The sequence below is a fragment of the Orycteropus afer genome, unplaced genomic scaffold (genome assembly GCF_000298275.1).
Source record: "Orycteropus afer afer isolate SDZICR_OR568_19922 unplaced genomic scaffold, OryAfe1.0 scaffold00245, whole genome shotgun sequence".
NCBI lineage: Eukaryota > Metazoa > Chordata > Mammalia > Tubulidentata > Orycteropodidae > Orycteropus > Orycteropus afer.
The window spans coordinates 1,304,686-1,329,293 of NW_006921832.1; the positions used below are offsets into that span (position 1 = coordinate 1,304,686).

At 40.4% G+C, this 24,608-nt stretch overlaps 1 protein-coding gene across 1 annotated transcript in view; it reads left to right on the forward strand.

Moving 5' to 3' along the window:
* KALRN (kalirin RhoGEF kinase) overlaps positions 1 to 24,608 on the forward strand; it is a 1,074,930-nt gene that overhangs the window by 744,132 nt on the left and 306,190 nt on the right. Inside the window, exons 32-33 of the mRNA XM_042782122.1 lie at positions 529 to 671; positions 4,828 to 4,930. Of these exons, the coding sequence (XP_042638056.1) occupies positions 529 to 671; positions 4,828 to 4,930 (246 nt within the window). The remainder of the gene's footprint in view (positions 1 to 528; positions 672 to 4,827; positions 4,931 to 24,608) is intronic.

Genomic DNA, 24,608 nt, shown 5'->3' on the forward strand with positions numbered 1-24,608 from the left:
ATAGTTGCAATACCTTCAACTACCAGGTTTAACAGGCTAAAACCCCAGGACTGACTTCGAGTCAGTACAAGCCTGTGTGGCCATATTAGGTGTTTAACATCCTGATAAATGTCTACACTGTTGGTAAATAGTCAGTGCCTTTAAATGTCCCCTTGCTGCCTCTCCCAGTGCCCTTAGGTCTCCCCCCAATCTAGCAACTATCCTGTTAATTCCTGACCCAGCAGGGGCCTCCAGATACTGCTCTAGCCCCAGGGCAGATACCAGAATTGGTCAGTGCCTTAGTGGTTATTAAATTCCTGAAATATGACCCCTGTACAAGTCAATATTGAGTCTTGAGATCACAGCCCTGATCTGGGAGCTGGAGAAGTATGTCCCTGGAAGAGTCACAAGTCTACAGTGAGAACTAAACTCCCCAAATACTGGTATCTTTGAAAATAATGAATTAAGCTTACAATAGAAAGATTGAGAACTGCTTGGGCACAATGACGGGAAATAGGGTCCTCATTCTTTCTCCCTGTGGTACTCTAGGCCTCCAACATTGAAACCAAGCAGGAATGGATCAAGAACATACGAGAGGTGATTCAAGAAAGGATCATTCACCTGAAAGGAGCTTTAAAGGAGCCAATTCAGCTCCCCAAAACACCAGCCAAACAAAGGAACAATAGTAAGAGGTAACCAGCATCTCTCCCTCCAGCTCTGCCTCACATGCTTCCGGGAGCGGGAGCGGGGTGAACCCTGGCTTCTGCAGGAGTGGTGCCTGCAGAATGTCCCTGAGTTCTTCCTGAGCTATCTGATCTTTTAGGTATCTCACAAGTTACTGCCAATTCAATCCAGCAGAGTGTCACTGAGCCCTGTTTATTTGATAAACACTCTACTAGGTGCTATAAGAAGATAAAAAGAAGTGTAAGATATAGTCTGTTCCTTCAAGAACCATCTAAGAGTCATGTCTTATACATAAAATAGGTAAGAAGAATCACTGCTGTAGGGAGCCTTGTTGTTGTGTTGTTGTTGTTATTTGCCATCAGTCGGCCCTGACTCATAGCAACCTCTCCTTAGGTTTCCGAGGCAGTATCACTACAGAAGTAGGAATGCCCAACCTTCCTTCCGAGGAGTGGCTGGTGGGTTTGAACCACCAGCCTTCTGGTTAGCAGTCCAGTGCCTTGGGCACTATGCTACCAGAGCTCCTATAGGGAGCCTTAGGGACAGTAAATGCTAGATGAATTCAAGGAAGAAAGGGAACTTTAGATGAGCTCTAGAGTATATTGTTTGGGGAAGGCTTTGGGAAGGAGATAAGCTGTGAGTGTGGGAGCTCCCTGGACTAGTGGCATGGTGGTGGTAAGGTGGTATTCTTAGGATAGTCAAATAGCTCTTATAGCAATCCCCACAAAGTCCTCACCTTCATTCACCTAAAACTAAGCAATGTCATTGGACCAAAGAGAACTTATTTCTTGTCTCTTCATCTCCCTGGGCCCTTCTGATCCCAATTTCCTCTAAACTAGTGGATGATTTTTTAAACATTTCCTTCTCAAGTGTGACAGTCACCTATGGTGACTGTTTTGGTGAGAACTTGAAAATAAAGCATATAAAATCTTTATAGATTTGGGGAAAAAAAAAGCAACAGTGAAAATAGAGTTCTGGGGATGATCAACATGGGTGGTACAGTGTCCTCTCTTACCCTATGAATGGAGTAAGTCCAGGGGATTTGGTTGACCCTCTGGCATCAACCAGGATAAGCAGTCTCATGAGCCACTGTGGGATCTGCAGAGTAGAAGCACTGGTTGGAGTGAGGTGGTGACCAAAAGTAGAGCAAAACCTAAGCAGAAGCCCTAAGAACTACATGGCTAGGTTAAGGGCACCTTCTCAGTGCTGGAAGAACAAAGTGTAATTGTATTCATACTTCCTGAGTCCAGATAAGATGTAGACCTAGCTTAGCACTGGAAACAGACTCTGCTTCAGGAAGCCCCTACTTTAATAAAGAAGATAGAATGGAAGGAGTTACAGGCATACCTTGTTTTATTGTGCTTTGCTTTATTGCACTCTGCAGATAGTGTGTTTTTAACAAATTAAAGGTATGTGGCAACCCTGAATTGAGCAAGTCTATATTGGTGCCACTTTTCCAACAGCATGTGGTGACTTCATGACTCTTGTCACATTTTGGTAATTCTCACAATATTTCAAACTTTTCATAATGTTGTTGCATGCTTAATAGACTACAATATAATACAAATACAACTTTCACATGTACTAAACTCACTGCCATCGAGTCAATCCCAACTCATAGCAACCCCTCCTTGGGTTTCCGAGGCAGTATCTCTACAGAAGTAGATTGCCCAGTCTTCCTTCAGAAGAGTGGCTAGTGGGTTTGAACCACTAGCCTTCTGGTTAGCAGTCAAATGCCTTAAGCACTGTGCTACCAGAGCTTACTTTATATGCACTAAACCAAACCAAAACCAAACTCACTGCCATCAAGCCTGGTCCAACTCATAAGGACCCCTCCTTGGGTTTCTGAGGTGGTATCACTACAAAAGTAGATCGCCCAACCTTCCTTCTGAGGAGCACCTAATGGGTTTGAACTGCCAGCCTTCTGACTAGTGGTCAAATGCCTTAGGCACTACACCACCAGAACTGCCTTATATACACTAGAAAACCAAAAATTTCATGTGACTCACTTTAGTACAGTATTCACTTTCTTGCGGTGGTCTGGAACCTAACTTGCAATTCAGAGGTATGCCTGTATAAATAACTGATTGTACAGGGTTGTGGTGATAAGAGTATACTCAGCTGAGGTTTATTAGGATTACTCTGTGAAATAGCCTCCTTTTCCTGGAGCCTGGAGAGTTTGAGTGATTCTGGAACTTGGGAGGAGTCCCCAGGTGGTACAAATGGTTAACATACTTGGCTGCTAACCAAAAGTTGGAGGTTTCACCTCCACCCAGAGGCACCTCAGAAGGAAAGCCTGACAATCTACTCCAAAAAATCAACCATTGAAAACCGTGTGGAGCATATTTCTACCCTGACATGCATGGTGTCACCATGAGTAGGAATTGACCCACCTGCAGCTGATATGGTATGGTAGAACATTGAAAGGACACACCTTAAAAATGCCCCTCACCCACCCACCTTTTCTCTGCCATTGTCCTGTGAGGAGAGCATGATAAACCTCAGCAGGCTCCACAGAGCATCATCAGGCAGTCTGTACTGTGATTAGCTTGTTTCCTGCATATGGGGACAGAGTTTACAGAGGAGTGGATTGGTTTGGGAAATGCTACCCACACCCCTGGATGGGCTCCACACAGCCCCCAGAACTGCCTTCATCTGTACTGGACCAGAAGGTCCCAAAATGGGCCAAAATAGCAGGAAGCAGAAAGTACAGCCAACTCTTAACAGCTAGAAATGGTGAGGAGCAGTGGCCCAGATAATCCAAAACAACAGATGATCTTAAAGTCCTTTATTTTTGGTTTTGAAATATGTCACATAATTCTTTTTACAGCAGGTTTTTCTTCCTACAAATGTATGGCTTATATTATTAAAATAAGTTGGCATTTTCCAAGCCTACGAGTGGTGGTGAGAGAGCAGTCAACTGAGAACTGTCTGGGTGGGAGAAAACACTTTATGACAGGTAGACATGATGTATATGCAGTAGCAGACAGACAGTATGCATGCAATGCATACCTGTGTGCACACACATGTCCACATACACTCTCATGTATACCCCACATTGTAGCTGTGTCTTCTATAAGGTGGCTTCATTTTTGGGGCAATTTGCCCATGGACTGCACTGTGGTAAGATTCTTAGGCAGCAGATACCATGTCCCCTAGTGCCATTACTTGACCACAAGCAGCATCAGGAGTGCAACTTTCATAAAAGCCTCCAAAGGAAGAGTTGCTGTTTTCTGTGCTAATTTATCCATCCCCTACCCTACCTCTCCCCACTTTTTCCTGACATAGACCATTCAACTTTCGTCAGATCCCAGGTATCCAATTCCTCTTTGCTCTGGCTATAGGTTCAGTACAGGGCTGGAACATGAATCTAAAGCTAGAGCATTGAACAGACATGTGAGTGGGATTAGCTATATGATCCGGGGGCCAAGGAAGAAGTCCAAATACCAGAAGAGCACTTGGGAGACAGTCTTATCAGCAGCTCAGGAGCCTAGCTGACTCAAAGCTGCTATGGGATCTGTGACTGTTCTGTCTTTGAGAAAATGCCTTGGCCTTCTGTGTTGATAACAAATCAAAAGTAAGCATGAGGTTAACAAGAGACACCAAAACAAAAGCAATAAATTTCCCTTTCAGACCCAGGAGTTAAGAATCCAAAACCCAGAACTTTCCAAAGATAGTCTCTCCCAGAGAAAATATCTTGAGCCGAAGAAACAAAAAGAAAAGAAGAAACATATATTTTATCAGTTCTATTTTCTTTATAGGCTGTAAACAGTCCCACATCCCAGTTCACAGAAAAACTATTTGAATACCTTGAACTCTGGGATTGCATAGACACCTGGGTTCTAAGTAGGATGTATATCTTCCTACTGCCTGTTATAAATCCATTCCCAGTAAACAATTTGCCCCCTCTGCAGCAAGAGGAGCTATGAGGGACGGATCATTTTTCTTTTAGTTACCAACATAGTGATTATGTGTTTACTAAGTACAAGAGGTGACATCATTGAAAATCACATCATGCTGCTCCCGTTAGCAGGATAATTTTAGATAAATCCCTGCTAGAAAGTGCTGAGGCTCTGCTCTGCCAGCCCAGCTGGAAAATCCTTGTGTTCTCTAAACCCACAGTGGCTCCCCCCACCCCCACCCCTGTTTTTTCTCTTCTTCCTGCAGGGATGGAGTGGAGGATGTTGACAGCCAGGGGGATGGGAGCAGCCAGCCAGACACCATCTCCATTGCCTCTAGGACCTCTCAGAACACAGTGGACAGTGACAAGGTAGGACATTGTCCCAATCTTCCTTCCCTTAAAACTTCTTGTTGATTTAACCATCCCTGGAGAGTTAGCCCTGGAGGAGTTTTCCCACTGTGGAACCTAACTCAGAAGGCGTTATCTTTTTTGTGCCAACCAAAAGGAAAAGGGCAGAGCTGGAAGAGGTATGTCACAGTATGGAGATATTGTCTGAGGGGATAAAAAGATTGTGGTGCTTCAGTCAGACCTCTCCTATTGTGAGAGGTTAACAGAAGTGGAAAGGGGTGAATAGTGAGAGTCTAAGTCTCGTCTTTTCTCCATGTGAGACTTTCCACTTGGACTGCTTAGGCTGCTCTGCCTTCTGGGAGGATGGAACTCAGGAGACTGAGGTTGAGATAATTTCCTGAGTTTAGTGGCTGCGATTGTCTCATTTTTACAATAATTTGAATGGGGGTTGTCTCAAAGTTAGACCAAGACTAATGATTTGAGAGATGGCCACAATGATGTGGGTTGATAAGGCATTTCATCCAATGTGGCTCTGCTGGAAATAATGCCTTCCTCTGGCGATTGACCATTGAAACTCACTTCCCCTTGGGCAGGAGAACCAGGAAGTGGTCTCTGAAGCAATGTGTAGGAGATGTAGTAGTCTTGTAAGAAAGCCTGGCCAATTGCTCTCTCAAGTCCTAGAGTAGGTAAGCAAGAGTTAAAAGCTTTGATGAAAGTTTGAGAAAGGAGATTGTGGCAGATGCCATGTATTTGCTCAAGCCAGGTGAGGAATTCAGCTATCTGAATTTACAGCAGGCAGAGAGAAAGGATTCATTTTTCTATCCTGCTCTCATTTGCTTGGTGGGAGAAGAACTTTTGTTGCACAGTAGTGATTTTATTATTGAAGTTAATGATGTTATGGATTTCCAAAGACTATTAGGCTCTAGTTTTCCAGATCTAGTATTTTGGCCTGCTCCTTCAGCCACAGGCAACAGGCTGTGTCCTTGCTCATTTTAATATTCTAAGTTATGGGTATTTTTACAAGATGATAAAGATGATATGTATTCATTAGGATTTTCCCTAATTTTTTCTTATTGGGAAAAAAAAAAAAAAAAGTCTATTCCCCAAGCCTGCTGAGATGGTGACACTAAATCACCTAATCATTCCTAGTGTTCAAGGACATTCAAGGTAATTCCATCTAGCATCCTGCCTTCAAGTATTTAAGCCATTTTTGATTGACTATCAGAATAGATGAAAAATTAGTTTTTTCTACTTGTAAAAACATACAAACAAGACTATTTCTGTGCTTTCCTTTCTCCTCTGATCCATTATCTAGTAATATAGCCTAAACTGCCCTACGAATACAAGTGTTGCCTCTTAAACTGCCAGTGGGTGGTAAGTAAAATGCAATGTTTCCCATATTCAGACATTGCCTATTAGTTTCAAGGTTCAGGGAATTCATCCCTTCCAGCTGCTACTCCATCTTTCCAGCAGCCCTGACTTAGACACAGACCCGCTTGCTGGAGCCATCTGTCTTAGGATGCCCTTGGCTCCAGCCAGTCCTTGTCTTTCTTGCAAGGTAAGTGAGGTTAGATTAGAACACCTCTGACAGCAGGCATTTCTTTACTAATGAAGAATCCTGGTACTTATATTTTATTCTAAAACTAAGAAAACTGAGGCCCAGAGGCAGAACAACTTGCTTAAGAAATTCTAGCAGTTAGAAGCACACACACTAAAACCCAAGTCTCCTGATTCACTGTCATGTTTTACCCACTCTAAAAATCCAAGTGTTTAATTAACAATGCTAAAATTAACTCAGCTGGTTAGTCTTTCTGCACATTCCCAAAAACATTAGTCACATGTTCATGAAAAGAACTCACCATGTGCCGAGCTACTGTGGAGAGATGTGGACTATTTGTTGAATGTGAATCCCTATTTGTATAAAACTTTTGTTGAATGTCTGTCTCTATAGCCAGGCTGTAAAGCCCTGATGATGACAGGGCCATGTCTGTCTGTTTGACTACTATACCCTGGCACTTAGTACCCGGAGAAGCTTAGGAAATACTGTAGAAGGAATGAATAGCAGGGACAGGGTCTCAGTCCTTGGGGGAACATCAGCCTTAAGAGGCAACTAAAACCAGTGGGCCAAAGCAGCCAAACACATACACATTGTATTTTTAAATGTACTAAAGACACTTAGATGTTTCCTTAGCTCCAAGCAGAAAGTTTTAGTCAGCTGGAGAACCTGGCCTGTTGGGACATGAAGCCCCAACTATCTTCTCTGGGCTTAGAAGACATGGGTAGAATGTTGGAAAGTGATGAGAGATTCTACATTTCATACCTGAGCCCTGGAAAATCACTTAGAAATAGTCATACTTTCAAAATAAAATAAGGGGAGGGTGTGTCTATAGCCATACACTGTAATTTAGAATGTTCTTACTCTTCTAACATGAACAGTGATAACAAGTCAGTGATGGCCTGTACTTCTCTTCATCAGTGAAATCATTCATTGGTATCTTTGAATTCATAGATGTTATCAACAGTATTAAATTTCCCCCTAACTGTGCTGGGGGACCTGAGAATTCTGGTTTACAAGTGGTCAGGAGAACATATTATGAGGACAAGGGAAAAAAATAAAAGTGGACTGATTTACATAAATTGAACCATATTCAACAGAAGAGCAACCAAGGGTAGCTGTAGGATGAAGAGAAGAAACCTCACAGAAATCAGCATCATTTTGCAATAAATTTCTAGAAAAGTGCCCCCATCTTCCTTTTCTAATGTAGAGGAGTAACAGTAATAATAGCACTGTTGGCCTAGTGTTCTGGTTACCTACTGCCATTCTAACAAGAATATACCACAAATGGATGGCCTTAACAAACAGGAGTTTATTCTTACAATTTGGAGGCTTTAAGTCCAAGTTCAGAGTGCCAAGTTCTAGGGGCTGGGTGAAAGCCCCTTGACCTTGGGCTTCAGCTCTGCCTCCAGCTCCCAGCCCACTGAAGCTAGAGGCTTTTCTTCACTCAGACAGCTGCTGCCTGCTGAGGCTGCCAAGCCTAAGGTTGACAAGTAAAAAGGCACAGTCCTGATGTTACCAAACCACATGGCAGGCCATTAATTCAAGTCCATTGTAAGTCCTAAGGTTGGCAGAGCATGGCAGGCTGCTGAACAATGCCACGGCTACATGCACGGTCCAAGCATGCCATAAGCTAGAGACTATCCCCAAGGCTTCTATACAGGAAGCAGACCACATCCCAAAGCAGCTACTCAGCTGCTTGTGATAGATCCCACCATGGAGCTGATTGTCAGTCTCATCATGGGGGATAACTACCACCAGCTGCCCAGCCACTCAACCAGACCTAGCCAAGTTGACACTCAAACATAACTATCACACCTAGGTAGATGATGAAATGTAACCTTTGAAGGACCATGACAGATTAAGTTTTGGAGCAGTGGGACTCTGGGGCACCCTCTAACTACCTCAATGTGTGTTTTGTGTGGTGCGGTGTAGCTGAGAGTTTAGACTTTAAAGACTGGCACATCTGGGTTCAAATCCCAGCTCTGGCATTTCCTCTCTGTGTCATGTTGCATAAGTTACTGTGCCTTAACGTCCTAATCTGTAATAATACTAGGTCATTGTGAAGATTAAGTAAAATATATTTACTTGACATCTGTTAGATATTCTGTAAAGGTTCACCATTCCTAGAGGGGAAACAAAGATTCATAAGAGTAAAAAATGAGAGAATATTTGAATGTTCTTTAGTAGAGCTCTGCCCTCCAATTTCATTAATAACTCTAATTATTAGCATATTCTTGTCAGTACTCAACTAAAGTGATTTAGCTTCCACCCAGTTGGCTATAATTCACCCATCTACAAATAGAACAACTTTACTCCCCTTTCTGTTTGCCAGGCCTTACAATTTAAGGCTTAAATATTTGTTGCATTAAACTTGTGGGGTTTTTTTTTAATTATTTAATGGGTTATAATTCATTCCTATCATTTATTCATTTGCACTCTCAAATTGTATCACATCGGGCCATTGGCAGCCCTAAGACTTAGATAAAGACTTGTTCATGTCTTTTCTCCTAACCTTCTCATTTAGGTTAGAAATCTTCAGTTGCCATCATCCTAAATAGAAACTCAGTGTTAAATCTGGCAATTGGTGATGGCTACACAATGTGATTTATATACTTGGTGTCACTGAATTGTACACGTGAAAGATGTTGAACTGGCAAATGTCATTTTATCTATATTTTTATAGCAACAACAATGAAAAAGTAACCATGCCCCACCCCCCACCCCCCAATAAAAACCACCCTGTGAAGCACAGGGCTACCCTGACACACATGGGGTCACCATCAGTTGGAGTCAACTCAAATAGCACATGGTTTAAATTTTGATTACTTCTCAAGCTTTAGCTATCCACTGCTCAGATGAGCATCACCAGACTGTACGTATCTATGGAAAGAGTATCAAATATATTTTCATCTGAAAAAAAAAATCCTAAGTTTTTTCAGCTGCTCCTTATTTTAATATATTTTCAGACTCTTCCATATCTTGATTACCTTCTTCTGGATTTGCTTCAATGTGTACTCTGTATAAACTGAGCATCCAAAATGGTACATAATACTCCAGATAGGATTTATTATTGAATACAGCTCTTTATTCCATGGCTAATGAGCATAGTATCCTTGCTAAGATGGTATACTATTTTCAGTAGATGTGTCCAGTATTGGCTCATAAAATCTTCATACCATTTTTCATGGACTGCTCTTAATTGGGCAGGTGATTTAGTAACCTGACAGTAGGACTTCTTTATAGTTATTAGATTTTTCTCTCATTTAACTCCATCCCATTGTTCCAGCATGTTTTGAATATAAGTGATGTTATCTAACGTTTTAGCTACATCCCCTAGCATTACTGGATAAGTGTACCTTTTGTGTCTTTATCCAAGTTCTTGCTAAAAATCCAAGTTGAGGACAGAGGACTAATGGGTGGCCCTCCTTCTCATTTCTCACTTGGGTTTTGGCACTTGGAAACCTTTTGGTCTGACTCTTCCTTAAGCTCTCCAGTCAAGTAAATTCCATCACTTTTCTCTATAGCAGAGGAGCTGAAATTGCTTACTTTAGTTAGAAAAGCATCTCTTGATGATCAAACAGTCTAATAGTCTTAATTCTGCATTAAACATTGACAAGACCAATATGTATGGCTTAGTAAATTACATGATTGGCTTTTCTCAGAATTGCTTTTGTTCAACACTCAAATGGGTCTGAATAATTAGTTTTTGCCTTATGCCTGTCCAATGCAAAAGTATTATTTCCCTGAAAGAAAATGTGTGTGCTTACTTTTTTCCCTAGTGGTCTGAGCTCCTCCCTACTCTGTCTAGAAATATATCCATACTATGCTGAGCAGGGTTCTACATTGTAGACAGTCTTTAGCCTATGTGTGTATTATGAAATGATGGGGTCTGCAACTATGTCTTCAAAGGACTCCAGAATTATAGAATTCATGTCAAGCAAGGCTGAGTTATGAGATGGCAGCAAAGAAGCATCTTGTTGTTTAACATGCTAGATGTCTGCCGAATAATTGCCAGCTAATGGAACAAAAACAGCCATCTGCGACATTGATGATCCCTGCGCATGTATTTACCATTGAAGCCAGGCATGCTGGAAACATTCTGTAAGTGCTTATTGAGTTGACCATTACAAACACATTCTAGTAGGAATACCCTCCATCCAAAACTCACTATGAATTTCTAGATGTGCCCAGGCTGGCTGGAGACAGTGAAATTGAGTTGCAGGTGGCGTTATCTACAAAAATTGTTAGAGAAAGAATCCTGCTGAACATCTGAGGGCTGATGTGTGATTTGAATAAGGGATATCAATAACAAGCTAACACAATCTAAGATACAAAGTGGGCTGATAATGGTGATGTGCTGAAGGGGAACAGGGGAATAGAGTTAGGGAAAGGCCTGGAGATGTCAGGAGCTACCTCAGTGGTTTTTAAACTCTGGATTGTTAAATCAATGTAGTGAATCATGCCCTAAAATCTGTTTTATTTGGGAAGAAAAGCTCAGTTCAGAGATTGAGAGGGCTCAATGAAGGGGGAAATACAAAGATTACTAAGATGCCACTGCCACTTTGATGACTGACTGTAAATATGATGCCTAAAACCAGGGCCATGGCAGCCTGGCTGCAGGAGTCTTCTGGTCTCTTAGAGCCTCACTTGGTCCATCAGAACCCAGTAATCCTACCACTTGCACACTGGGAACACATGACCCACCACTAGGTACAAAGGCAATAGTCAGGGAGAGGCTGGTGTGGACCCAGCCCCTGTGTTGGTGTCTTCCCACCCATTTCATTCCATGCACTGTGTTGAGAACTGTGGTTAGCACTGTTCTTCATATTGGGAGTACAGCAGTGAAAGAGATAAAGTCTCTGCCATCTCACAGCTTACACTCTTGTAAGGAGAAAAGGTAAACAACCTGAAGGAGAAAGGCTGGCTTCCCTAGTCTTCTGCTAATATCAGAGATAAAAGACTTCTTGGTTTATCCATGTTGTTGTTGTTGTTGTTATGTGCCGTCGAGTCAGCCCTGACTCATAGCGACCCCTCCTTGGGTTTCCAAGGCAGTATCACTACAGACGTAGGATTGCCCAACCTTCCTTCCGAGGAGTGGCTGGTGGGTTTGAACCGCCAGCCTTCTGGTTAGCAGTCAAGTGCCTTAGCCACTATGCTACCAACCATAAGCATCCGTTTTTTCTCCTAAGGAAAAATCAGTTAATGTTGCAATTGGAAGAATTTAAATCAGATCTAAGAATATATTTTCCCTATGGGGATTAATGTTGACACCCCTGTATTGACACAGATGACTGGGAAAAATGGAATCTCTTCATTTAAATGGGCTCATAAATAGAAAAAGCAGCTCCCAGAGAACAGAGATGGTGATGCAGCTACTTGGGGTGCAGGAGGAAGCAAGGAAACAATCCAAGGCCAGTGCCCCAGGAGTAGAGGCAGAGACTGCCATCACTGAGCATGGGCAGTGTCTTAGTTAGTTACCAGCACTGCTGTAACAGAAACGCCACAAGTGGGTGGCTTTAACAAACAGAAATTTATTTTCTCACATTTTGGGAGGCTGGAAATTTGAATTAGGGTAGCTGCTTTAGGGGAAGACTTTTTCTCTCTGTGGGCTCTGGGGGAAGGTCCTTGTCCCTTTGCAGCTTGTAGTCTTCAGTTCCTTGGTGATCTTCGTGTGGTGTGTATCTTCCCCTACATTTGTGCTTGCTTCTTTGTGCCTAATCTGCTCTTTTTATACCTCAAAAATGATTGCTTTAAGGCACACCCTACATTAATATGCTTTCATTAACGTAACAAAGAAAGCCCTATTCCCAAGTGGGATTGCATCCACCTGTATAGGAGTTTAGGGCTTACAAAACATATTTTTTAGGGGATACATCCATAGCAGGCAGATTGCAGAGAACCTCAGAAGTGCTGTCAGAGAATTTGGGTGCACATAAAATGTCCTCACTTCCAGTGAAAACATCGTGCAAGTACGTGTGACCTTGTAAACAGAAATAGGGAAACTCTCAAGGAAATCTAAGGTGATTTATTGAGGATGTGTTCTCAGGAGAAAGTGGGGAGGGAAGCAGGACCCAATGGGGAAGGAGCTGAGGCAAATGTCAATGTGACCCTTCCCAGAGCTCTGGAGTAAGATTGGAGTTTGTCTCACCTTGCCTTTTGTGAGCTGTCAGCAGCCAATATACACAGGAGCTGGGGCCTGCGTATCCTGATGGAAAAGGGGATCTGGGCAGGGTACCAAAAAGTGCCTACTGAGGAAAGAAGTGTGATGCAATAGGAGGGGGATAGGTTTGGGGATATGAATTCAAGCTCCCTTTGTGTACTAGCTGTACGACCTTGAGCAGGTTGTTTAATCATTTTGTGCCTGTCTCCTCATCTGTACAACAAAGACAGTGCTCTCTACTTCCTGGGACTTTTGAGAACTAGCTGAGATCCTCTGTGAAAGAACATGTGGAGCACAGGGGGGACACAGGAGAGCACTGTCTGGCTGTCGTGCAGTCCTGTGTGAGAACATAGAGTGCTCCCTGGAGTTTTAAGAGGCCGCAGATGACTGTTTTGCCAGTGGAAATGTGGAGATGCAGCAGTGTCCAGACTAATCAAAATCCTTTCTGTTCATACTAGGTAGTATTTTTCACTTGACAAATTCTTAAAAACCATCAAGGTGATCCACCCAAGGTTGGTTATCTAGAATGTCATTGTGGTAGTGTGTTGCACTTGCCTAGGGTGCCTGAGCAGCAATGACCCACCCTCTAGAGATCCAGGCCATTAAATTCACTCGATTAGAAGTAGAAAAATATTGAGTGGGTCTCTAGGAAGGATTCCTCAGGACTTCCTTTATTCTGTCTTTTGTGTCCATGGGACCTGAGGGTCCATAAAATATTACTTTATAACCCTTAAATAAATACCTTGAAAAGAGCACATATTTGCACTTCCTGGTACCACAGCTTGGAGCGTGTATGTCTGAAATCCAGACTCAGACTTTATAAGCTATGTAATCTTGAGTCTCAGTCCCACTCCACCTTGGACAGTACAGTAGGTCAGAATCACTGTATAAATCCTAGACAAAGGCATTCTGATTTTCCTCAAGGGCTTGGTAGTTGCTCCAAAGTAGAAAAAGCAGCATCTCTACTTCAGAATTTTAAGATTAAATTGTGGTGGGGTTTTTTTGTTTGTTTGTTTTGGTTTCATTTTTTGTTTTTTTAGTTTTCTTAATAATATAAGTCCAGGACTAGGTTTGAAAATAACTTTTCTAGCAATAATGGAAGGAGCTCTGGTGGTATAGTGCCTAAGGCGTTTGACTACTAACCAGAAGATTGGTGGTTCAAACCTACCAGCCACTCCACAGAAGGAAGACAGAGCAATATACTTCTATAAAGATTTACTGCCTTGGAAACCCAAAAGTGGTCGCTATTAGTTATTAGTTGGAATCAATTCAATGGCAGTGAGGTTTTGATTTGTTTTGTTTAGTTTAGCAATACTGGTGGCACAACATGAAAAATGTCATCAATGTCCCTGAGCTGTAAATGAGGAAGTTGTTAGGTTGGCGAATGTCTTGTTGTGTATGTTTTCATCACAATAAAAATCAAAAAGAAAAAGAAAAAGAAAAGAACTTTTCTCCTTGTAGAGTTCATTCATTGTTCTTATCTGTGGTGGACAGGCAGCTGGAGGAAGGTGAGATGGCAGCAGTGGGCAAGAAAAAACAGTATTCCATGGTCCTTGGGATGCCTGTGTGTCTGAGGCTCCCTCCCTCTGGCTGCTCTCACTTCCCCAGAAGCACAACACCATCCCATCCTCAGTGACACTGCAACATAGTATAAATGTGCTGACTTCAGAGCACACTGATAAAAGTGTGAGGAGTTGAGGTCACATGTTTATCTCTAATTGAAAAGTTTCTCAGATAAATGACTGGCTTCCATCTATTGCACACCACAAAGAGGAAATTCACTTTTGCTGAAAAGTACAGCTAGATTCATGAGCAAAATCTCTCATAACAGCACAATTTTGCTTAATATTTTACTTATACTCCATAATTTGAAAACCTCCCTTGAGAATCCCATCTTGAAAATTGCCGATCATCTGCAAAGCAAATGGATTTCATAAAACACAGCAGTGAATGAGTAGCTTGCTGAAGGCAGCCAAATTGCGGAAACCTCAGAAGTGCTGGGTCCCTGGAAATGCTCTCAGGGTGGTCAGAGCATTTAGGCTCATACAACATCTTTTTGCTCTTAGTGGCACCATTGCACAAGTCCCTGTTATCTTTTAAATAGAAACAGGGAAACTCGAAAAAGTGATTTGCCAGTCGACTAGATCTATGTGTGACAGCTGCAGGGGTAGCCATAAACCATATTTGATTCAGAGTGAGTTTGGAATCATAGAGTCTTAGAGAGGAAAGGAACTTTAAAGATGACTAGCTCTCTCCCTTCATCCTGTTTCAGAGCTTACGTGACCTGTTCAAAGTCACAAAACCAGTTGATCACAGACCTAAAACTCAAATCCAAGTAAGTCTTCTGTTGTAAGTTGAATTAAAAACCTATTGTTTGTGTAGTAACCTGGCTAGTTCAGCTTGTTGATCCTTATAGCAAAAAGCAAGCACCACTGCTACCACCTCCTCCTCTGACAGCTCTGTACTATCCCCAGCTTTGCCCCAGCAAATCCATAACAATCTACGTTACATTACACAGTGCTTCTGTAGCCTGGTCCAGTGTCTCTGGACCTGTCAATGACAAAAGAGAAAGATCAACTTAAGTGTTAAAGCCTATCAGAGACTTCTCACTACCAAGTCCTTGTGACTCGCATAGTGGCCTTGAGGGGGTAGGGGATGTGATTTTGCCCCAAACTGAGTCTTCAAGCCTCTCAAGGCAAATTCCCAGTTGGGCTCTGAGAGCTTGGCAGTGAGCGCTGGGATGTGGCAAGACTGATCCCTGCCTCCCAGCTCCCTTGGAGGAGTGAATTTCCAGAACCAGCTCAGCTCTGCTGCAGCCCAGCACAAATTTAAATTCTATTTTATTTTTAAAATTCTGGTAGCAGGATAAAGCCAATCTGAGAGCAAGCCAAAATGTTAAAGTGGATTAGCTGGCGACAGTCCAAGAGAAACAAGGCCCAAGTGAGTATGCCTCTAGCTGCTCCTGGGGAGAAAGAGCTATGAGACAGAGGATGGCAAGGATGGAAGGAGGGGAGGGGAGAGCAACCCTTGGGCCGTATAAGCAGACAGAGAAGTGGCAGCTTTCAGCAAGGATTATACTGAACGTTCAGCACAGATCTCTTGGCATATCACTTACCCTTTGCTCTTTCTGTATCAGTTACTTTACTTCGTAGCATCGTTACTGGATCAACCTTGTCAAAGCTAGTGGGAGAGGGAAATAGGCTGCAGGGAATATTACTCTTAAAGGGTTGAGCTCTTAGGTAACTGGAAATGACATTAGGGGTATCGTATCTGTAGGTAAACTCTCTTGGGTATACAAATTAACTCTTAGAAACTTGAAGCAGAGATTTTGCTAGAAATGAAGGTCTGGAACAAAAGCAATAAAGAAACTAAAATAGATGGAACGGGTTGAAGGTGGCTTTACCTAGAGTTACCTTTACCTTTATGTGCTTTGCTGTAAGATATGACATATGTTATCTGTGGCCATAACTTTTGTTGTTGTTAGTTGCCATTGAGTTGAATCTGACTCAAGGTGATGCCATGTGTGCAGAGTAGAACTGTTCCGTGGGGTTTTCAAGGTTATGACCTTTTGGAAGCAAGGTCTGTCTTCTGAAGCACCTCTTAGTGAGTTCAAACCACCAAATTTTCTGCTAGTAGTCAAGTGCTTGACTGTATGCACTACCCACAGAGTCCTGGTCATAACACAGAATTCGTTAAAATGGCCTACTGGGCCAATGAGTGGGCGAATATGCTGTTTTTTGATCTTGAACTTAGATTGAAAATTCTTGCTGGAGAATTATCTGGTAATTTAGTGTCACTTCCTCACTGCTTATAGCAACAGCTAACTTATGTGCCACTACCAATGTGGTAGATAGATAATGGGGATAGATTTAAGGATGTGTAACACTTAGGTGTGGGAGCTCTGATAGCATAGTGCCTAAGGCACTTGACTGCTAATCAGAAGGCTGGCGGTTCAAACTCACCAGCCACTCCTTGGAAGGAAGATGGGGCAATCTACTTCCGTAGTGATACTGCCTCGAAAACCCAAGAAGGGGTCACTATGAGTTGAGTCTGACTCGACGGCACATAACAACAACAAGAAGAAGCACTTAAGTGAGGAGCCCTGGTGGCACCATGGGTAAAGCACTCAGCTGCTACCAAAAGGATAGCAGTTCAAACTGACCAGCTGCTACATGGGAGAAAGATGTGGCTGTCTGCTTCTGCAAAGATTTATAGCCTTGGAACCCTATGGGGCAGTTCTACCATGTCCTCCTATAAGAGATGATATGATTCCTATTTCTAGAAAGTAGGGCTCTGTCAAGATAAACAACTTTGAATATTGTCCATGGTGGCTTCCAAAAAGGAGCATCAATGAGGATATGACTTTTGGCTCAGGCTCTTCCAGGGGCACTAAGGAGCAACACCAACTAGGGGGAGTAGCCTGCCTCTGCCCTGATAGCTTCTCTTGTCCAGAGAAACTGCTAGAAGAGATAGAACCATGTAGGCTGAATTCGTTATAGATATATAGATATACACTCACTAGTTTCAACCCCTTACTACTACTCATCAGTCTTTTAATTCTCCTCCTGCCATATTCCATGCAGATCTGATCCTGGTGTGTATTGGACAGTCACTTATATCAGAGCTGAGGTTTATTAGTCAGTTTTCAGTCTCTCCATATGCAGAGGCTGAAAATTGAGTCTTCTATATTTAGAATCTTCATCTTCTCTCTTCTCTTCTCTTCTCTTCTCTTCTCTTCTTCTCTCTCTCTCTCTCTCTCTCTCTCTTTTTAATGCACTAATTGGTTCTGTTTGAAACTGCTAATTGTAGAAAGATACACATTGACTAGAAGTTCAGGAGAGATGTTCCTTCAATTTGCATGGCCCCTACAGATATGAAATGCTGTGTGAATGCTCTTGTGTACATTGCTCTCTCTGCCCTATACCAACTGCAAGGGCTTCTACAGCTCTCTTAACTTTCTGATGTGCCGGGGAGGGTTCAAAGCTCCCCCCCAGGCTCTGTGGAAGAAACACCCAGCAATCTGCTTCCCATAAAGATTTCAGCCTAGAAAACCCTGTGGAGCAGTTCTACTCTGTCACATGGGTCACTATGATTCTCAATCTACTGGGTGGCACCTAGTAATGATGATCTTTTCTATGTCTGCATCCTGCTGCCCACTGGCTAGCATCGCTTTAGCTGCAAGAATGGTGATTAAAAGTGTCACCTACCCACTTGGCTGTTACTCACTTATGTATAACTGACATATTGACTTAAAAAGCATAGTAAACACTAAAACTTTCGTTTTCATTAGGATGTATGCTATCTTTTGATCTCATTTGTAATTCGCCAACCATTTCTTGAGTTCCCACTATTCTAGATATGGAGGATATGTAGTGGATAAAACAGACAAAGCACTGGGTTTGCCTGCTTAGACATTTCTCTGTTGTACTGCATTAGCCTAACTATGCTCAGTATTGAAACATTAGAAACACATTCTTTTTTCTCTACCTCCATGTATGTCCCTGTGAGGACCACTGCAGCCTTTATTTTAAAGAACTTAATCATTCTCTTAAAAAGATCATTTGAGAATTCTTGAAGGTACTACTTCAAGTCTCCAACTGTTTAATTCCCTGATTCATAAGCATTTCAAACCAGAGTGCTAGGTTTCTCCCTCCGCTCTGCCATATTTTGCCTTTCAGAGGATTCCTAATTTGAATCTGTTACATTCATGGCAGATTGACATTCTAGATGGAGAAGTTCAAGAAGTGTCCACATAACCCCAAATATCTTTATATTCCTTCTATCTCATAAAAAGTTAGAAATATCAGAAGAAATTTTTGTTGGGTATGAGAAGGTGAGAAGTGGGGAAATGTCTGTGAAAGAGAGATACTCCAAATTGTGGAATCTGAAATCTATAATGCAGACTCTAACCCGTCTCACCTCCCTTACCCCACCTCACCCCACATCCAAATATAAGAAGAAAAGAAGACTCACAATTGTTGTGACTTCCTCCACACAGGCTATTAAAGGGAAACCACTGCTCATTATTGCAATCATTAAAAATTTTCATGAAAAATCCCAAATGGGAAAGACGTTTAGGATATATTATCTAACATTTGAAAAGAGAAGACTACCAACAGGGGAACATGAAGTCCAAACTAATAAAATGACTGTTTTTTAGAGGGCAGACTACTAGGAACTACTGCTAACATAAGACCAAGCAAGGAATAGGGGGGACTGTTAATGGAGAAGAGTGAAATTAGTTAAAGGCAGAACAGAAAATTATTTCAAATATATTGGTACACAGGGTTCATTCTTTTTATTCAACAAAATTTTATTGAGTGTCTTGAAAAATCAGAATATATAAGAACAATCTCTGACTTTGAGCACAGTTTTCTGAGTTCACACCCCAAGAGCATTGTATGTGATACCAAATAGGGTGGATATATGTATGTTGGATATGTTTATGAAATGAGACATTTGTATTTAGCACTTCCTTTGTGCCAATCTCTGTGGTAGGCCTCAGAGCAGTTATAAAGATGAAATATGTCAAATGAGATGCATACTTACTACCCAACATGCTACCTTTTGTAACAGAAATATGCCTTCTTTGAACAACTAACTTAGCCTGGAAGCCAGAGAAGGCTTTTATATCAGAAGTGAAATTTGAGTTTGGCCTTGAAGTTCCTCATTTTTTTTTTTAAATTTCTCCTCTTTGTATCAAGTTTAATCCCAAAATAATTATTCTAATCAAGGAAAATATATAAAAAGAACAGTGCTAATTATATATCTGTATCAAAAGAAGTATTTTGGTTTGAAGTAGAAATAGACATTAAAAAAAAAAAGTGGGCTTTAGCTCTGCACATGGGAACTATTCATAAGTTCTCTTAGAATCTTTACCAAAACCTTCTTATACTTCCTATGATCATCTCTTGAAACCTGTTTGTCTTAAACATCTGCATGTAAGAGATTATTTATTTATTTATTTATATGACCTTTTGCTGCAAGGTACAAATTTAGTCTTCTAGGGACATTTCTTTAAATAGATGTAAGCTCACCATATGAGACCAAAAAGGCAGCATTTGCCCAAAAACAAAGTTCAGAAAGCAGGAAGGGCCAAGAAGGAAGGAAGAATGGAAATGGGGAATCCAGGGAGGAAGGGGCAAGAGTGAGGGAATTTCAACTAATGTCAGGAAATAAAATGTGTATAAATTGTTGAGTGGAAAACTAATTTGCTCTGTATACTTTCACCCAAACCACAATAAAACATTCAAATATAAGTATATATATAGAGAGAGAGAGAGAGAAATCCTAAAAATATATAATATCCTATTTTAGTTATTGGAAGACAGTTCCTTTCATATTTGTAATGAATATTTTTTAAGATCTTCAGTGTATAAGCATTCTGTGCAGTTCTATTACATTTTATATCTTCTTGTAAATTATAATTTTATAAACATATTGCATATATATATGTATATATATTTTTATAAGCCCATGTATACATATATGTCTTGTTTTTAAAACATTTTTTAACCAGTAGTAGAAAATAATAAATACTGTTTTGATTTGTTTTTCCATGTAACAAATCTGGTCATTCCACAGCAGGACATACAGAGTCGATTCAGTCTTTCTGGTGGCTAAATGGCATTGCATCACCTACAGTCCCATAATTAATTCAACTAGTCCTCAACTGATGGATATGTAGGGTATTTCCAGTCTTTTGCCATTAAAAACAATTTGCAATTAATATCCTTGTACAGATAGAGTTTCTCACACTTATGCGTACATTGATAGGTTAACTTCCTAGATGTAGAATTACTGGATTAAAGAGAATGTGCATTTTTAATTTTGATAGGCATTGTCAAGTCACTCTCTAGAGAAGTTTTACCAATCTTTATTCCCCAAGCTGTGTACCAAAGTACCAGTTTCCCCACAGCCTTACATTGCAGTATATCATTAGTATTTTTTTATCTTTTCCAATGATATCAGGTACTTTAAAAACAATTTTATTCATTGTTAATTTTTATGTTTTACTTAACTGCTAGAATTGCAACTATAGCATTAGCTATCATTTTATTAACAATATGCGTTATTAAATGTATATAATTACCTAATTGAGAGTTATGGCCTTGTCCAATTAACTGCTATTTAAAATTTTAATTTCTATAGATAAAATATATTCTGAGTTACACACTTCTGATTTATGTCATACTTACTTAAAACACATTTAAATGTAAAATATGTATGCTGAAAATGCATTCACAGAAGTGAAAATTTTAAAGAAGACACAAGTAACAACCATATAGGTCAAGAAACAGAACATTGCCAGCTCTCCAGGAGCCTCTCTGTGCCCCTCCCTGGTCACAACTTTCTCCTCCTCTGGAGATAACCACTCTATAACATTCATAATAATATTGTCCTTTCTTGTATCATTTTCCCTCTTCTGTAGTGTCCCTAAGTAATATGTTTTGATGTGCCTATTTTTAAATTTTATGTAAATAGGATCATATTGTATATATGTCTTCTTTCATCCAATATTATGTTTCTGGGACTCATTCATTCTGATGTGTATAGTTGTTTATTCATTTTCATTTTTGTATAGTACTCCATTGTATGAATATACCATTATCTGTCCATTCTATACATGAGACATTTGGGACTATAATGAACAATGCTGCTACGATGTTGTTGTATATATACCCTTCTGTATATGTTCTTGAAGTTTTTTAGGATGTAAAGCTAGGAGAAAAATTGCTAAATGGCCTTGCAATGATAAGGTATATATGTATATCTTCAACTTTATTAGATGATATAACCTATTATTCGAAGTGATGGCACCAAATTTATATTACCATATAAATGTTATATGGGATATATGAGATTTTATTTGCTCTATATTGTCATCAATGCTTGATGTTGTCAAACTTTTACATTTTTGCAGATCTGGTGCTTATGGTTTTAATTAGCATTTCTCTGATTACTAATAAGGTTGAACACCTTTTTGTATCCTACTTGGGCATTTGGATTTTGTCTTGTGCAGTCCTGATTGAAGTCCTTTGCCTATGTAGCTAGTGAGTGGTCTTTTCTTTTTTTTTTTTTTTTCCCTTATTCATTGTTAACTCATCTTCATATATACTAGATATTAGTCCTTTGTTGGTTTCACCTGTTATAAATACCCACTTTCACTCTGTGGCTAGTTTTTCTCTCTCTTTACTGTATCTTGATAAACATAGTTTGACATTTTGACTACAGTACCTTTGTATGTTGGAGGCTCCTGTGAGGTGATATATGTTTAGTATTTTAAAATACAGTTCACCGTTTATTTCTCCATAGAATAGTATACCAATGCAAAAACTGAATATATAAATGCAGGTTTCTGTCAATTCCTACAAATACCTCTATTTTAATGAAAGACTAAGAAGCAGTTGACCGTTTTTTAAAGACATGAATCTGCCTGTTACATTTTACTTTATACATTGACAGGTAACAGAGTTAAAGTGATGACATTCAGGGGGAAAAAAGATATAAATACTGGGTTTGGAACCCAGCTGTCTGACAAACAGATCTAAGATCTAGGAAAGGAGTCTTTGCATAGCAAAAATAAATGTCTGTACTCACAGGAAAACCTTTTAAACCCTAACCTTACATGTCATTCTTACCATTTCATCATCTAGTTACTCAGCACAAGAAAATTAGAAGAGAGAGTTACTTCTGTAGAGGCACACTAATAGCCACAAACACTGAGCTACTGAAAGCAAGCAGAAAATAATTTAAACCAAAAAAGCTGACAGAGGAATTAAAACACCAATAGTTTGTTTCCATTTAGTGATGCTATAAAGCTTTTTTCCCCCTGGAATGGCTCAACCTATTCTGAAGACATCTTTAAACCATAATTGTTACTTGTGTTCATATTTGAAATTATGAACAAAAGGCTAAATTATGTTCCGTGTACTCTGCATTAGAAGTTAGGGATAATAAAAATAGTTAAAATGGAGGGAAAAAATGTTGGTATTTAACTTTAGTTGTCAAGAAAAGTTGGTGTATTACAAAGGTTCTGGAGAAGTAAAGTTTTGTTGACTATGGTTTTCTTTAGCGGAATGAGTTAAAAAGGTTAAACTCAGCTTTTCTCAGTCCTGGCGATTGACTGTAGAAGACTGATAGTTCACTCCTTTGACATTTATTGTCTCTGTGATCCACCCTAGTCCAAGCCACTGTCTTATCACACGTGGTGTGTGGAAGAAACTTCCTAACTAGTCTCCATGCATTCACACCCACCTTGCTCCAATTTCTTCTCTACTCTGCAGCCAGAGTGATCTTAAAATGCTAGCTCTCCACACCAGTCTGTGGTTTCCAGCTCTTCTATCACTGCCCTTTTGCTCACAGGATCAATACCAAAATCCTCAATGTGATCTGTGATAGCTGCATGATCTTGACCTTACCCTCTTCTCCAGCTTCACTAGAGCCACTCTTCCTCTTGTTTCTTGTCCTGTGACTTCCTTGGTCTTCCTTGAATGTGTTAGGTTTCTTCCTATCCCTGGGCCTTTGTACATGCTATTTCCTCTACCTGGAAAACTGTTTCTGTGCACACACACATACACACACATCCAAGTACCTCAGCCTACCCCTTTCCCCTCTCTTCTTTCAGATTTCAGCCTAACCTGACCCCTGACTTAATCTCTTCGCCAAATCATATCTCTTATAGTATCCTGTACTATTTTTTCTTGACACCTGTCAGCACTGGTAATAAGTATTTATGTGGTCATGTAATTGGATCCTCCAGCAGACTTTAAACTACATGAGGACAGAGAGACATGTTTGTTTTGTAGCCCCTCACCTCTTATATACAAAATCTGAAAAACTATTGACTCACACAAAGGACTCAGGAAATATTTGCTAAATGAGTAAATGAATGCATTACCAAATAAACACAAGGTAATGTGTTTGGCATTGTGGGCAAGAGAGAGAGATCTAGAAATTGGGACCAAATATAATGAAGAAAAGAAAAGCTTACAATCTGGGAAGATCAGAGAAGATTTAGTGTAGGCATTACAGAATTACTAGGTTACTGAATTACATCTGTGTTACAGAACTGCTAAACAGGTAGAGTTGGGCAAGACAGCATTGGTGTTGGGAATGGGGAGGAAGACCATTCCAAATGGATCAAACAGCAAGAACAAGATAAGGGAGAAAGGAAACCATAGGGTAAGTTTAGGGCATAGAGAATAAGCATACTTGGTTGAAGTTCAGGATTTTGAGGTGAATTATGGGAAATAAAACCATAATGATTGGTGGGGTCAAATCATAGCAGATATTGGACAACGTTCAAAAGAATTGACTTTATGCAGTAACACCCAGGAAACACTGGAAGTTTTTATCATGATAGTTACAGATTACTTTTATCTTTACCTTAGTGTTAATGTATTCTCTCATTCTTTTTCTAGATTCAGAAAGAGTCTAATGTTAACATATCCACAGTACGCTGAACCTTACCCTTTATACTCACCTCCAGTTCAACACACTCTTCTGCTTCCCAATATTGTCAAACACTGCCTTTCTCTCTGACATCTAACACACATATGGTATGTTACTTCATGTCCCTAATGAGACATGTACTTGAACTTGATTCTTCTTCCTTTAGATCCTCCCTCAGATTGAACAATAGTCTTTGTTGCTTCAATTTTGATGTCTGTGACAAAAATTCCAAGACTATATCTCTGAACTGATTTTACTACAGTTTCACATTCATTTCTTTGTTCATTCAACAAAAATTTTTGAGCACCTACTATGTGCCAGCATTGTTCCAGGTGATGGAGATATAGTAGTGAAACAAAATAGGTCAGTCCCCACCCTGATGAAGGCTATATTCTACTGAGGAACCAGAAAACAAACACAAATATAAAGCCAAACGGTGGCAACATAAGCATTATTGTTGTTGTTGTTGTGTGCCGTCGAGTCAGACCTGACTTTATAGCGACCGCTCCTTGGGTTTCCGAGGCAGT